This window comes from Nelumbo nucifera, chromosome 1 (genome assembly GCF_055504915.1).
Source record: "Nelumbo nucifera cultivar China Antique chromosome 1, China Antique-T2T, whole genome shotgun sequence".
In the NCBI taxonomy this organism is placed as follows: Eukaryota; Viridiplantae; Streptophyta; class Magnoliopsida; order Proteales; family Nelumbonaceae; genus Nelumbo; species Nelumbo nucifera.
In genome coordinates, this window is record NC_142649.1 from 10662651 (window position 1) to 10678892 (window position 16242).

The 16242-nt window shown below is 37.0% G+C and overlaps 2 protein-coding genes and 1 pseudogene across 3 annotated transcripts in view; 2 read left to right on the top strand and 1 right to left on the bottom strand.

The window, feature by feature from the left end:
• Positions 1 to 1189: 1189 nt before the first annotated feature.
• LOC148802902 (cation/H(+) antiporter 15-like) lies at positions 1190 to 1915 on the top strand. The gene has a single exon (XM_088901269.1). The coding sequence runs from the start codon at positions 1190 to 1192 to the stop codon at positions 1913 to 1915; it is 726 nt and encodes a 241-aa protein (XP_088757395.1).
• Positions 1916 to 10983: 9068 nt separating this feature from the next.
• LOC104612232 (cation/H(+) antiporter 15-like) lies at positions 10984 to 14126 on the bottom strand. The gene is made up of 3 exons (XM_010279580.2): positions 13770 to 14126; positions 12616 to 13608; positions 10984 to 12467 (listed from the first exon to the last, which is right to left on the bottom strand). Exons 1-3 carry the CDS (start codon positions 14007 to 14009, stop codon positions 11193 to 11195), a joined length of 2508 nt encoding a protein of 835 aa, XP_010277882.2. The 5' UTR covers positions 14010 to 14126; the 3' UTR covers positions 10984 to 11192.
• An 18-nt stretch (positions 14127 to 14144) lies between these two features.
• The window catches only part of LOC148802903 (RAP domain-containing protein, chloroplastic-like), a 59715-nt pseudogene continuing 57617 nt past the window's right edge, over positions 14145 to 16242 (top strand). The window contains exon 1 of the transcript XR_016077244.1: positions 14145 to 16174. The product of XR_016077244.1 is annotated as an RAP domain-containing protein, chloroplastic-like (transcript). The remainder of the gene's footprint in view (positions 16175 to 16242) is intronic.

Genomic DNA, 16242 nt, shown 5'->3' on the forward strand with positions numbered 1-16242 from the left:
TTGAGATTAGTCTAACTTTAGTACCCAAACCTGAAAACTGCCAATTTGGTCCATTCTTAATAGTCCATCAGTTATCTGTATCACATGATGACATGTGTGACTAATTATTTTTAAATGTCAAAACTACTTTTCATAAGAAGAAGACACTGTTCACCATCTTCTTACTTGAGACTGAAGCAGTGATCTTTTCCAGCTTTTTGGCATTTCAAAGAGTGACGATGAAGAAGGCGATGATAAAACAAGATGGTAAGTTGTAGATGGTGAGATGCATGAAATCAGAGAGAATCAAAACCTTCTTTGCATTCAAAATCATTCTGCTCTTGAAGTTCATGCCAAGCATTTGGTTCCTGCTTGTCAATAGCTTTTTTGCCATTCCTCTATCCTTGCAGGGACCAAACCAGATCAACCACTATCCTTATGGCTCAGTTTGGAAAGAGTACAAATGCAAATATATACAGTGTAAATACATACAAAATAATAAAAAAAATAAGGTTTTGCACTCTACATATTTGCATTTATACTCCTCCCAAACTAAGCCTATATGCCAAATGGAAGTATTGCTTTTCGATTAAGAGATCACATCCTTAGAAAGCCAGCTTTGGACTGGTCAAGGTGAAAGAGGATAGCATTAGGGACTGCAAGAGGGCTATTGCCTATTGTATTTGCATGAACAGTGTGACCCAAAAATTATTCACCGTGATGTAAAGGCAGCTGACATTCTGCTTGATGAAAACTTTGAAGCAATTGTTGGAGATCTTGGGTTGGAAAAGCTCTTGGATCACTAGGATTCTCACGTTACCACCTTGGATTGGACCCGTCTAGACCAAAATTAATTTGCCCAGATTGGATGGACCAACAAGACATTGAATTGGATCACTCTAGACTTAATGGTCCAAAGTATTTATTGGATTGGATTTGGACCTGGTCTATGTGTAATGAATTTATATTGAATTGAGTTGGATTGAAGGAAGGGAAAATCCATTATATGAATGGCCGAACTATACTCAATGGTTGGGAGAAATTTCAAAAATTTGTTGCAATCTTCTAAGAATCGTATTCCCAGTTTTAGAAAACTGCATTTTCTAAAATCGTTCTTACACTGAAACCGGACCAAATTTGAAACTATTTAAACAACTCAGATGGGTGTTTCTTCTTCCAACCATGCACCGTGATTGCACCCTACAAGACCATGCACGAGGACATCTGCATGCTTGCACTTGAGAAAATGGCAGCTCTCATTATCATTCCTTCCCAGAAGAAACACTCCATCACTGGTGAACGGGTGACTAATGCCTCATTGCATAAACTTAATTGGAATGTACTCATCAATGCACCCTGCTCAGTGGGGATCCTTGTCCATCGAAACAATAACAACCGTCGCTTCACAGTGTATGACCATTTCTCTTATAACGTACTTGTGATATTTTTAGGCGGAGCAGATGACCGTGAGGCGCTGGCCTATTGTAGCCGAATGGCAACACACCCTGGTGTGAGTGTCACTGTGGTAAGGTTTTTGTTACGGGAGAAGAACAGAGACAAGAACATTGATAACGAGAGGCAATTAGATGACTTGATTGTGCATGAATTCAAGCACAACAATGTTAAAAATCAACGTGTCATGTACTATGAGAAAGTGGTGGAAGACATGGAGCAAGTGTTTTATGGAATTCGAGCTCTGGACTATGAGAATTGCAATCTTGTGATGGTGGGGCGACAACATAGCACCAATTTGATGAATGACATGACCATGGAAGATTGGTTGGAGAATTCTGAGCTTGGGGTGATTGGTCATATGCTTGAGTCATTAGACATAGCTGCTGGTGTGGATTCTATTTTGGTGGTACAACGATGTATTATGGTAGATGGGGAGCATTTCAATTGTAAATTTGGGAACTCACCTTCTATCCGCTCTTGAAGTACTAGCCAACGTAAGGTTTACATGCCAACAGATATCCAAACTTCAACTAGGTTGTATCTCATGCTTGCTCATACCAATATAACCATTAAGTAATGTGGTCAGACTAGAGCATGCACCCCTGTTCAGACACAGCTTCTAGCTTATTATTTCAAGAAATAGCATTTCAGAAGTGATTTTCTCCCAACTTTAAATAAAATTCAAATCACTCTAAAAGGTTGAGAGTGGTTAAGTACTCCACTTTCAAACCATTAATTCTTTCAAAAACGAGGGTAGTTAAATAAAAAACAACTAAATAATCGTCTTTCACCTCTATAAAAATAAAACATAATTTAAGCTCTTAAATTAAATAATAAAAAAGGGGCGTTAAACAAAAATAATAAGCATACATGAGTAATAAAATATATCAGAATACTAACCCGTACTTAGTAGGAGGTCATGCCTAATTAATGAAAATATATACAGCAATTTACTCATCAACTGTCTCTTGATCATGCTCATGGTATCAAAGCACCCTGGACTCACATCATAGTCGCCAAGATCCACAGTGAGAAGTCCTAATCCCAACCGCCTTACATGGAGCTAATATGGTAGGCGGTTGAGACTAGAAATCTCCCACTTAATTAGAAGGAGGTCTATGGTTACAAGGGTTTTGATTTTTGAATGGGAATTCAAATTTATAACCAACCCTATATTCGGTTATGATGATGGAGTGGGTGAGGGAGAGAAAATAGGGGAATAAACCCTACCCATTATGAATCCGGTACTACCGTTCAAACAGCCTTGCATTCGAAATATCTCTGTATGTGTATTTTATTCATTGGGAGATATTTCCAATGCAAGGTTGCAAGAGGCTGTTCAAATAGTGTGAGCACAGGCTTGTACTGATCGAAGCCAAACTCCCCCATAACAAAAGTCTATTAGCGGAGGGGCCCCTACTTGGAGAAATTAAATTATTGTATAGAAAAAAAAAGTTGAGAAGGTATATTTTTAGTGAAAGTATCTTAGAAAAAAATTTACTTAAAATAAATTAAAATTTATATCTAATAATAGTGGTGAGAATCTCATGTCGAAATGGCTGCAGAAATAGGTTTTTAATTATTTATTGGGTACATTATTTCTGAAATTAAGGTAGAAAGAGAGAGAGAGTAGCTTATAAAAGGTATAAATAGACTGTATTGCTCTTCAGAAATTTGAATTTATAGACCCCTCCTAGTCTATTGGTAGCCCCCCTGTAAACCACATCCTGCCTGTGGATTTGACATCTATCCATGGTGCACCTACAACAAAAGACAGATTGGTTAAATGTCATGGCAAAACACATGCAATTAAATGTGATACTATAATTTATGAAATATGAATTAATGAAAAGTATGTAGACTTTAATGTAATTGGTTGATATCTAGATTTATGGTGCTATTAACATGTACTAGTAATTGCACCCTAAATTTTAATTTTTCTTGTCATATTTATTGGCATCTCAATTGTTCACTGTACTGTTTCACCCTTAGAAATGCTCTTATTTTTCCATTTTTGATATATAAATACACTTATAGATGTATATGTAAAAATTTTTCATGGATTCATATTTAATTTAATTAAAAAAAAAGACGTTAGTTGGATTGCACTCCATTTTTAATTCGGCTAAACAGTGAGTTGAATCGACTAACTTCTATAGGACTTTTCTGATTATAATTAATGAATAATTTAATTTGCTCATAACAAAGCAATAGATGATGAGATGATTTAATGAATAAAAAGATATCCAGTCTTTTGGGCATCATCCATTGGGAACACAAATGCCGGCATTTACAAGAACAAGATATTAACAACCAAAGTTTTTCTTTTTAATTTTCCACTGAATTTTAAATTTATAAATAAAGAAGATTCAGAACATCTTGGAAACTCTGATTTTTATTTCAAAATTATTCTCACTATTTATTATACTATTTATATGCTTTACTCCTGTAACTATGTTTATTAATTTATTTTTTTAAAAACCAATAATAAAGAGTGATTATAGAGGTGTAAATCGTGCTGTGTTGCTTGCGGCCCAGAATGATATTGAGCTGGCCCGGCCCGGCATGGCAGAATCGAGCGGGCCATGCCACCTACAGCCCATGTACTGGCACGGCCTAGCATGATTCATATATATATTTATATATAATATATAATATGTATATAATAATATAATAATTATATAATATATTAATATATATAATTTTATTTTCAATTTTATTATAGTATTTCATTTTATTGTTGTATATATAAACAATTGTATACATTAAAATTCATATAAAATAAAATTTTAAGATCTTTTTTTTAATTTATTGTATATAATTTTAATTTATGTTAAAATTTTCATTATTTTTTAAAAATTAAAAAAAACATGACTTGGCCCGGCCTGGCCCAAGGCTCGGACCAAGGCACAACACGGTACGGGCCAATCCCCCAAAATATCCTAGGGGAGGGAAGCACGGATCGCAGGCCGACACAGAATGGCATGCACTTTGCACTGGCCGCATGCGGGTCATGCCTTGCCGGTCCACCGTAGCCCGATTTACACCTTTAGGTGATTGATTGGAAAAATATGTGAACAAAAATAATGTAGGTTTTTAGACGCTTGGAACTAATGGAGCTCTAGGTATTTTTGCTCTTCATTTTCAATCATATTCACTCTTTTGCCTTTCATCTCAAGAAGTTTCAACAGTTATATATTCCAAAACCGTACTCAATATCATCTTTATCACAATTGCAAAGTTCTATTATCTCTTTCATTCTTTTAAGTTGTGAAAATGCAATAGGAGTTTTGGTTTCACATCATGCTTTAATTTAAAATTAAGTTTCTTTGATAATTATTTATATTTAATTAATTTTAAGCAATTATGGTTTTGGTTTAATAACTTTTGATATATAAGTTGCAAGAACTTTTCATCTTTGGGTTTAATTCAGTGTTTAATCCTATGTCTTTAGCAGACTTACATTTGCCCAAATCAAGTTTGTATTTGTAATTTTTAATAAGCATTTTTCTGGTGTTTTGTAATTTGTAAGTTCTCACACACCTAATTCTCTTAACCATCAGGGAAAGACACCATAAAAATACCCAAACTTAATGTTTGTTCTACATGAAGATCCAAGTTGTTTGCTTTCAATATCCTGCACTTGCAAGCTAAGAGCAAAACCCTCGTGCTGGTTTGCTTTTGGCATCCTCTAGGTTTGGTTTCAATATCCTACATTGGAAAGTTGAGAGCAAACCCCCTTACTGTTAGGCTCTTTAATTGAACTGAATCTATGCCACACCGTTTCAACTAGGATCAGTCCTTGGATTTTAATTTATGAATGGCATGAAGTATTATGGTTGGTTCCACAACCTTCTGAGACATTGTGCTAATATTGCAATATGGAGCTTTTTGCGTACTTATATACACACACATTACATTATATGTCAAATGGAATCCTTGATCATGTTTTAAGTCATTTTTGTTTTCTTAACATTACCACTCACACTCAAGTAGGATGAAGTAATTGAAGTATGATTTCATTTTAGTACAATCAAACAGATTGGCACTAACACAAGCAGTGAAGAATCAAACAAGTGGCTACACCCAACTTTGTTAAGATCTATATCTGATTGCGGTATCATTCATTGGTTCAAATATCCCATACATCACACGGACTATTCTACTAGTCAATATAAACACCACCACATTTGATTTAAGTGAGAGAGTGACCAGTGCTGACTTAAGTTGAGTTTGCTCCTCGAGAAATTTCCTCTTCATAAAAGAAACTCACTGAAAGCTTCCAATAGACCATCTTTTAATATTTCCCATTACTCCTAATAAAAAAACATGGAAAATCCATCTAGCCTCGAGCTTTAAATCTTTCCATCAAAAACACTATCTCTTTCTTCTCCTCAAGTGTAAACATTTTTTCTATATTTGCAACAATGTCTTCTAGCACTCTATACTTGGTCAATTCCGGGAAATTTTATCTCCTCACCCCTGAGGTGGAAAATAAGCCCTTAAAGTGGCCCAAAAAAATTTATCTATTTCCTCCTCCCTTGTTTTCTCCTAATTTATTTGATTCTTTCTCCTCCTATCACTACCTAGAGAATGGAAAATTTTTGTATTTCCATCACTTTCCACAAGGCATCTACATCTCAACTTTTATCTCAAGGAAATTTCCTCTTTTCTTAACAAACCTCCCAAATCTCCTTCTTTGTGCCACTACCACTGGCTTCTACCCACAAACTCTTAACCTTTTCTACAAAAGTGGGGTCCTCCAATCACATCTTTCCAAATCTAAAAGGCAAAGGACCATTATAGGACAACTCCTGAATTAAGCTAATAGAACAAATCAGAAGTTACACTAGGCAAGGCTCGTGAGGATAAACTTTCACACATCTCTTCCCAATTTGACCGGTTTAGAGCAAGTGGAGGGCGCCTAAAAATTTGACCAGGTATACTCGCCTTGTAGCAATAGGAGCTCCTTTAGTGAATTTCCTCATGCTTCTTGTTATCCTCTGATTAGGTTTATTGGTCTCTGAAGTGAACCTTATGACGTTAAAATCTCTTATCTGCCCCCTAATTCCTCCTAGAAAAAATCCGTGTCCTAAAAGGAATTTAGCCAATAAACATTTGTCAAAGTCCATTCCCTATCATCATTTGATCTCCTTAATTTTATTGAAACAAAAAATTGTCCCACTAATTCTTCCAAACATTCCAACTCCTCAATTTTTTTAGATGGTAAGGATTCCTCCAAATGCACCCCACAAAGGTGCAAATGACCTACTAAAGTACCTAATTCCCAAAATGCTTCTAATCCATCTCATGTAGACCTCTAAGAGCTTTGTTTCTTGAATCAAAACCAAATCTAGCTTCTCCTTCCTAAGAGTATCCCTTATTAATCTCCTTTTCATGGCACCTTAATCCCCTCACATTCCAACTGATTAACTTCATTGTTAAAATAGATGTAACCGAAACCCCTAGTCCTTAGGCTAATGTCCCTCACCTCTTTCTTTTCTCCTGTTTTCATCCCTATCATAAACTATCTTGCTCATCAAGCTCTCCACTTTAGGCCGAGTTTGGAAGGAGTACAAATGTAAATATATAGAGTGCAAAATCTTATATTTTGTATTATTTTGTATGTATTTACACTGTACATATTTGCATTTGTACTGCTTCCAAACTAAGCCTTACTCTTTTTCATTTTCCTTATCATCTCCAGACCTTTATCCTTCTTTGAATACACCTTCACCCCTCTCTAGCTTTTAGCAATAGCCTTCCTTTTCTTCTTGCTTAAATTAGCCTCTTTTATGAGGACAAATTCTTATCCTTTGCCCCTTCATTGTTGTTTCTATCTGAATTTCCAATACCTCCACCTCCTGGTTCCTATAAGTTTTTTTCTATATTCTCATTTTCTGTGATTCCTTTTCCATCCTCTAGCACTAGAATTTTTAAGTTATCCAACACCATTCCAAAAATCTCTTCTTCTTCAATCGAGTGAATGGGCATAGTAGATGTTTGAACCTTAGCAATTGCAAGACCTTGAATAGAAGATGAAGCTGCAAAAACAGGGAGGACACATAAGGGGGAGCATAATTAGTAATGGTATTAACAACATGAACAAAAAAATAATAGAGGAAGGAACAACTAAGTGGTTTGAATTTCCCTATTTTAATCTTTCACAAGCAAACCCATTAAAAGACTTTGATTGGTAAAACGAATTGTCAAGTAAACTCTTTCAGTTTCTTGGTCATCGCTCTTGAGCTTTGAAGTTTTCAGGAATTCAAGTACTCCGGTTGTGCCATGTCAGCATGGCTCTCATTTCTCCCTTACCATTTATCTATTTTGTGGTTTCTTAAATCTTTATTTTTGTAATTGAAAAAAATTACTCAAGTAGCCAATCAATTTTAAGTCTTTACCACTTTTATGTCTCCTCATTAACTCACCATTAACTCTCTCTCTATTCTCTTTCTCATTTCAAGGCCAACGCGAGCCCAACCCAACCTATAAACAAATAATAGTTTAAAAATTAGTTAATATAAATATCATAAATAGTCAAATCACCTAAAAATAATGAGAGAGTGTGTGTGTGTGAGAGAATTCAAAGAAATAATTTCCACCCCTTCCATCATTAACATATTTTATCATATTTCTATAGGCCCCTTCCATTATTAGCCTATTGCATTCGAAAGAGAGAGAATTTCACTCTCATCCAAATTCCATTTATTTGTTTCATATTCAAAATCTATTTAATTGGTTAATTGTCAAAAAAATATTATTTGAAACCTAATATCTAAAATTAATAAAAAATTAAAAATTGAGTAATTAATAAAATTATTACTTCATAAATTAAAATTAAAAATTAAAATACATTTGAATTCTATTTTAAAATAATCAATACTAATAGGATAACTAAAATTAATAATAAAAGTAAAAAAAAATAAACCATTTGTGTTCCATAAAAAGTTATAAAAAATAATTAAAATAATAAAACTAATGTTGGAACATTAAAATTATAAAAGTTATACAAATTAGCAAGTTTTCATTAAAAGTAATAAAATACACTATTTGCATTACATATAAAAATTATAAAAATTATTTAAAATAATAAAACTACTCATAACCCAATTAGAAATGTCATAAGACTCCTTCTACTTAGGGATGATCATTTTTAGCCCAACCTACCTAGACTTACAAATTTCTAGCCTCAAGCAACTATTTTCTTTTGAGCTAGATCTGCCTTAAATTTACACTAAGCCCACACATAATGCGGGCAGTAGGGCTGTAAACAAATCGGATTGATATCGGCCCTATTTGCATCCATTTCTGCATTAAATTATGACACTAATTATTGAATGCAGATTTAATCTAAAACCATCTTATTGTGTTTAAAATGACCACAAAGTTAAAGAAGTTAAAAAAAAACTAATTATATTTTGAAGTGTATATGTAGTATAATAAATGTATATAAATAAAAATATTAAACTTATCAATTATAAAGTTATATACTTATGCAAAATATTTATATGTATAGATAGTTATACTACATATATACATAAAATAATAATTTTTTATTTGACTCGGATTTTAGTCGAATCAGATGGGGTTAAATCCACATCTATTGGAATATTAATCGGATGTAAATTGTAACATCTAAATCCAGGATATTCAGATTTGGAGTCAAATCGGGTATTAGACTTTCAAAGTTCATTAACAACCCTAGCAAGTAGGGCCCAAGCTAAACAACTCCTAAGCTCGACTTGGAAGTTATATACATATATATTTAGATAACAAATTTTATATTAATATATAGGTAAAAGTTTTTATATATTTCTATAATAGACTAAAAATAAATAAAAAATTAATTTATGAAAAAATCATAGTTTTATAATTAATACATGCAATCCTATCCCTATCCTAGGCCTAAATAAATATTATTTTGCTTGGGGTGTGGGCCAAATTAGGCTATGTAATAACCTTAAAAATTGTTAATACACTATCACAATTAGGCAAAAGATCTTTTATTTTTTATTTTTTGGTTCATTAGGCTACACAATGGGGGTAGCCCATCCCCCACAGCTACTTCGGTTTCAATATTAATAATTTTATCTAAAAATAGTTAAAAGCCCAGAAATAAAGTATGCATGGCTGGTATTTGGTTTGGTTCGGTCTAATTATGAATGTTACATTGCTCTTAAGTGTGCAAAACTTGGGGAGTTAGGTCAAGTTAAGGATCAACCAAAGCCCAACCCAAAGTCTTAAACCTCAAGCTCTGGCTTAGATTAATTTAATTATGACTAAAAAAGTTAATCTTAATTATGACTACAACCTAATTTTATATATTTACTAAATTTAAGTATTTTAAATATTTAAGTAATATTTATAAAAATATAACATTTAATCATTAATAAAGTAAAATAAATAAAAAACACTAACAAATAATATGGAAAATTTTATTATTTATTAAGTAATTAATAATAATTTATTATTTTTATTAAAAAATATTAATATTATTAATCCAAATTACTAAATTACTAAATTGTTTTTGTAACAAACTAGTAAAATAAAGATTAATTATTTAAAACAACATCACATTCCTTTCTTATAATAGTTATCAATTTCAATTGTTTCACTTCCCCTTGACAAATCTTATGCATCGCCAGGTCTCCGCTAGCACAATATACAAGGTGTATATGGCCAAGAGCAAAACAAGAAGCTCCAGAAACAACACTTCCTAAAACCCCAAAAATAGGCTTAGATACTAGCCCTAAAGCTAAGCTACTCTCTAGGCCTTAAGAGAACAATAGACAAGGCCAAGTAAGATAAAGAAAGCCTACCAACTCACCCACGAGTGAATGGTCCAGGCTAAACCCAACAACAAACAATATAAATGAAAGAATTATAGAAAGCCCACAACCCACCGAGCCAAACCATACAATACAAGACACCACTAGTCCACCAAGGCATAAGGGCAAGAACACCCCTGATGGGGAGAGTACGTAGCAGGGTCTTGACACTTTCTTCTACCCATGGGCCGATGACCTGCCTCTACCTCTTATGCCCCTCCCTCTAGGGCACGTATAAACTGATCATATTTTCAGAACCCATTCGATTCAATTCTGTCTAAACATATTAAATGAATGAGATTAAAACTAATCCATTTGCACCCCTATTCAAAATGGGGAGGATATGAAACCAAAAGAAAAGAAAATGGAGAGGAATTTAAGCTAGGAAAAGGCAGCCCAATTAGGGATGGCAACAGGGCAGGGTTAAGGAGGATTTTGTAAATTCTAAATTGTACCCGTCTCCTTAAACCTCCCAATCGGTACCTGCCCCAAAACCAATAACAGGTTGGATTTTGAGAATCCAAACCCTTTCTCCACATATGAAAATGTAAAACTCTTCCTTAGCCCTCCCATTATTCAAGGGTAGGGTCGGTTGGGTTTCGAATCCACATCAAAATTTCTATTATTTCTTATTATATACAACCGATAAATAAGTAAAATAATAGGAACAAACAACAAAAATTCCAATTATAATTGATTAAGATATAAGAAAAACATATAAATTACCAATTATCCATCACATATAAATTACCAATTCCAACAATATGTGAATTAGAGAGGATTGGATTTAGCCTAATACTATACCCTACCCATACCGATACAGTTGTAGAATCCCAAAACCATCCTCCCCACAAGATCCATCCTTCAACGGATAGGGTAGAAATTTAAGTGGCATCCCTAAGCCCAACGCCCCAATTCATCACCAACTCAAAAACCAATATTCCAAGGCTTTAATTTGGCTATTGAAGAGGGAAAATTAGGCTTTAATTTGGCTATTGAAGAGGGAAAATTAGGCTTTAATTTGGCTATTGAAGAGGGCAAATTAGGCTTTAAATTGGCTATTGAAGAGGGCAAATTAGGCCTACGATTCCCATCTAGATGTAGTCCACATCTTTGCACTACCAAAATATAGGACCAGCCCCTATCGAAGTCCTCCCGAAGCATATGGCTAACCAGCAGACCCAGCTCCGGATGCTCTCTCCCATCCATCCCATCTCCATTTGTCCAATCTCCTCGTCCCACAATCAAAAGATCATAACCAATGTCGTTCTGTAGAGCAGACATTGCAGTGAGCAACTTCTCTATATCCTCCACCTCCACCTCCACCTCCTGGTACGTGACACGCTCATTGTTCATGTTCTTGAGTCTGAACTCCCGTACAATCGAGTCATCCAGCTGCTTCTCATCCTGATCCCCATTGATGTTATGCGACAATTGGAACCTAATCACAGTAATTCTCAGCTTGGGGCTCTCAGACATGCGGTTGACATACGCCAGTGCCTCACGATCATCTGCTCCTCCTATGAAGATCAGAGCTACATTCAGATAAATATCGGAATGCAGAGACGAATGGTGGACGCCATGATTGCGGTATACAAGAATCCCCACAGAGCAAGGCGCAACAGCTATTAGATTATGGTTAAGGCTGGATAAGGCACCGACTTTTCCACCCATGATGGCGTCGTTGTTGTGGAAAGGCATGATGATGAGAGTTGCAGACTTCTGATGAGCTAGACTGCATATATCCTCGTGCATGTTTTTGTATGGGGCAATCACAGTGAAAGACTGGACATTGACTAGCCCATCGGAGTTGTCTGCGTAGTTCCTGAAGGCGCCTTCGATATGCTGTTTGCTGCCGGTTGGCTGGTGGCACGTCGCCGTTTCCTGTTCAGAGGGGCCGGATACCACAGCCAGAGATCGGCCGATCAGCTCGATCAGGTTGAGCACGTAGACGGACAAGGGGCTGTCCTTGTTGGGATGGGAAGCTTCGAGGAGGGTGATCATGGGGTGGACGTCTTGATCGTTGTGGACGCAGGAAAGAATTTGGAATTCGGAATAGGGTCGAGCGTCTTGGATCGATCCCCTGATTCTTTCTGCGAAATATCTCGGAGGTTTGTAGAAGATTGTCAGCAATGGCGTCACAACTGCCGTCGACAGGACCGCCGTGAGAACCAGCACAGTAAAGGCTTGCTCGTTCACCATCTGCAAATAATCAACCCAACAGAGAATTAAATTAATCAAGCCCCAGAAATCAAGATTTCAAGCATGGATATATATATATATATATATATATATATATGCATTAATGGAACTGATCAGTTGAGTATGTGCATGATGTGATGATCATCACCGTGTTTTCTTTCCAACGTATGAAGGTGGCTATATCTATGATGCCTCTGATGTTCATGATAAGCCCAAGGAACCATGCATTTTGAAGGCTGAAGTTGCAGAAGACTGAGATTGAGATCGTTGCCATCATCTTCCCCACAAATCCCGTGAAGAGGAAGAACAGGAATTCTGCAAAGGAACTCATGCTTTGAATCTTGAACACGTCGGTGGAGATCCCACAGTGTATGACCAGAAAAGGAAGAAGGAACAATTCGACCATGGTCTCGAACTTTTCAACAATGGCGACGCCGAGGGACGACCCTTCCGGTACAATCAGCCCCAACAGAAGAGCTCCGTGGGTGGGCATTATGCCCACCATGTCGCAGAGGAATACCAGGACGAGCACCCCCACCAGTAGAGCTACCACGTATACCTGATCAACCGACCGCCCCTCCGGCGTTCTCCGATTAATCCGTAACACGGCAGGCCGCAAGATTAAAAGCAAGAAACCGAACACTGCAATCAAGGACGCTGCAAATCGAAGCGAGTCAAAAAAGCTTTCCTGACAAAAAACATGGTAGAGTGTCACGATGTAATACACCACCACATCGCCCACAACTGCGCTGGACATGGCAAGCTTGCCCAACTCAGAGGTCAGGAGATTGAACTCATTCATGGTGTAAGCCAGATTGGGCAAGGGAGTGGTGGATATCAGCATTGACACAGAGAAAAGAAAGTGTTCAGGGCCTAGCTCCCAGAAGAGTTTCCTGATTTTGAGGTTGACAAACATCATGATTCCGAAAGGAATCAGGAAGCATGCGAAGCCAATTTTGAATGCCTTCACACTGGGCCTTACGATCGAATTCGTGTCCATCTTGACGCCGGCCAGGAAGAAGAAATAGATTGATGCCAGTGACGATAATATATTCATCAGCATCTTCTCTTCCATCGGAAATACCGTCTCCATGAATTTCTTGCTGCGGCCTAGGACGGAGGGACCCAAGATTATACCACCCTTTTGTAATCAAATGAAACCCAGAAAAGAAGAAAGATTATTAATCCAAACTGTTGCCCAGATTTCATGCACAGGGAGCTAGGCTAGAGCTAGCTAGGGAATGAAGAAGACATTAAAGGGTGCAATGGAATGGAGATATAATAGGAATGATTATTACTTACAATGATTTCGGAGACGAACTTGGATTGTCTGAGAGGCCTGAGGAAGAAGTGGATGGAATTAGTGATGGAAGTAATCAGGGCGATTTGGACAAGCACGAAAGGTAGGCTGCATTTGAGAGGATTGTCTCCGAACCAGAAGCCTCTGGAGTGGATTCTGTAAGATTCTTGACACATCGGTTCTGGTTGAACCCACGAACCATTTCCGAAGCCGTAGACGCTGGTCTCTGCAATTTCCGTCATTTTCTCCCTGTACTCCTCCCTCTTCCGTCCACGGCCGGTCCTGGCATCGGCCGTTGTGGGGAGGAAGAGGAGAGGGGAAGCGGGGGAAAGAGAGAGAGAGAGAGAGAGAGGGTCGTTGACAGTTATTAATGGTGAACAGAATTTGCTCTGCCGAATAAGTTTTCAACCAAGAATCTTTCGCCACGTCAGAAATGCACGTGTAAAGCACGTGCTTTTGAATTCCAAATAAAAATCCAGAAGACAGAAAACCGAGCCATTCGATGAATGATTTTGATCCCTCCGTCACTCCTCTGTTACTCCGGCCTCCGCTCCGTTCTTTTCTCCATTAATCCGGTTGCCGGAGAGAAGAGCAGACCACCGGCTCAACATTTGGTTCTTGGTGTAGCGGAGAATGAGAGGGGGAGATCTCAGTTTCGTTTCATTTGTCATGCAATGGCTACAAATTCAATAGGAAGGGGCAGACAGTCTTGGAATTTTCCTTTCTTTCTCTTATTTTTAAACTGTCTCTGTTTCTTCTGGTTCGTTCATAGTTGTGGTTTTGAGTTCTCCAAGTTGTTTATTTCTTCTTTCCTTGCAGAAAACTTAAGGGGTTATTTAACATATTTGTGCCTCAGAGTCTCAGAGATGCTTGCAACCATTGAATTTTGTTCCAAAAACATCTCAGAAGCTTCCAATTATGAAACTAGGAGCTGGGTTTTCTAGTAGAAAACTTGAGATGGGTTTCTAAGTTGCAGACATATAGGGTGGGTATTTCGGTTGGTGTTAAAAGAGTTGAGGAGGATCGACAGGAATCTGACATGGAATGGATTGGTGTGTGGGCAAGGAAGTTGCATTGAAATCTGTCGAGGCACGGGACTTCATTTCGTGTAAGATTTGAATACCATTAGTAAGAAAAAAGAAGAGCATGCATAGCAACGAGGTTATAGATGATGATAGTGGTGGCGATGAAGAATTTGGTAGAGGTTATCGACCCTGCAGATGGTACCTGCCATCTCAGAGGGGCAGACAGTATTCTTGCACGCTGTATGTTTGATGAAAGTAAGTAGAAAACAAAAGAAACCTTTGTGCAGACGCTCTTCCAGTTCGCTGGACCTTCTGACTGGAAGAAAGAAATAACCTAGAACAAAGCAATTGTAGATGTTTATATTGCAGAAGAAGTAGTAGAAGTAGCTGCTGAGACGATCTTGGCTGCATGGGAAGGTGTTGAATGCATCCCTTCTCACCCCTTTTGAACATTGCAAATGCTCTTCACCGAATTGCCAAAAATATGGAGAATGTGACCGATGAAAACCCGTAGGTTGGCATTTGCTTGTCAAAGATAGGAGCATCCTGGCTATTGTCAGAGTTAGCAGGTGAGCTATTTTATTTATCAGAAATGGCTATAATTGCATAGGTGACAGTGACCAAGGTTGAGGAAGTTAATTTACAGAATATGGCTAACGTAGCAAGTGCTTCTGCTTAAATGTAGCACTCTGCCCCATCTCTTTTCAGAATTATCGCAAAGGGAATTAAATACGATTGACACTTTTCATGAGCAAGAACTTGCTCAAGTGTTGTGGGCCTTTGCTTCTCTTTATGAGCCTGCAGACCCTTTGCTAAACCCTTGACCAAGTTTTAGAGAATGCAGACAGTTCCAAATGCAAATGTTTCTTAGAAGAAGAAAGGTCATCTTCCAAAGAAGAAAGAAGCCTGGAAAGTTCAAACAGGGATCAGATATGAAATTTAGCATGGCCTTTAGACTCTTATGTGCTCAATTTTAATAGGTATCAGCTTGGAAATATAGCATGGTCTTATGCTGTTCATGGACAAATGACTCAAGACTTTCTTTTCTAATGTGAGGAGCAAAAGATTTCATAGTATAGGGAGGATCATGTTTGCTTCTCAGGTTGATCTTGTGAATCAGTGGTTGAAGCATAGAACACCCAGATCCTCAAATATCTTTTAGGCAAGAATTAGAGGAGAAAATTGCACAGGCTGGAAAAACTAAGAGGTTTAATCAAAAAATAACTTCTTCATTCCAAAAGGAGGTATGGCACCTTCTTGTCAGCTTGGCTCTTGATTAGGTTAGAGAACATTCTATAGATGAATATGCCAGGATGCAGTATTAGTAGACCAAAAGGTTGCTTTGGAGATTCTTGGACCAATTAACTTCTCAAGGAATTATGGTGAGCTGATTCTACGTATACATTTTTGTTGCTTATTCAACTTGTTGAATTCACTGAGCACCCTTATC

Excerpts from the sequence above, each read along its gene's own strand:
- LOC104612232 (XM_010279580.2), bottom strand. The coding sequence starts at position 14,009 with ATGACGGAAATTGCAGAGACCAGCGTCTACGGCTTCGGAAATGGTTCG. Across the intron at positions 13,609-13,769 it reads AGTTCGTCTCCGAAATCATT|GGTGGTATAATCTTGGGTCC; the intron begins GTAAGTAATAAT and ends TGATTACAAAAG. Across the intron at positions 12,468-12,615 it reads TACGTTGGAAAGAAAACACG|ATGGTGAACGAGCAAGCCTT; the intron begins GTGATGATCATC and ends GATTATTTGCAG.
- LOC148802902 (XM_088901269.1), top strand. The coding sequence starts at position 1,190 with ATGCACGAGGACATCTGCATGCTTGCACTTGAGAAAATGGCAGCTCTC.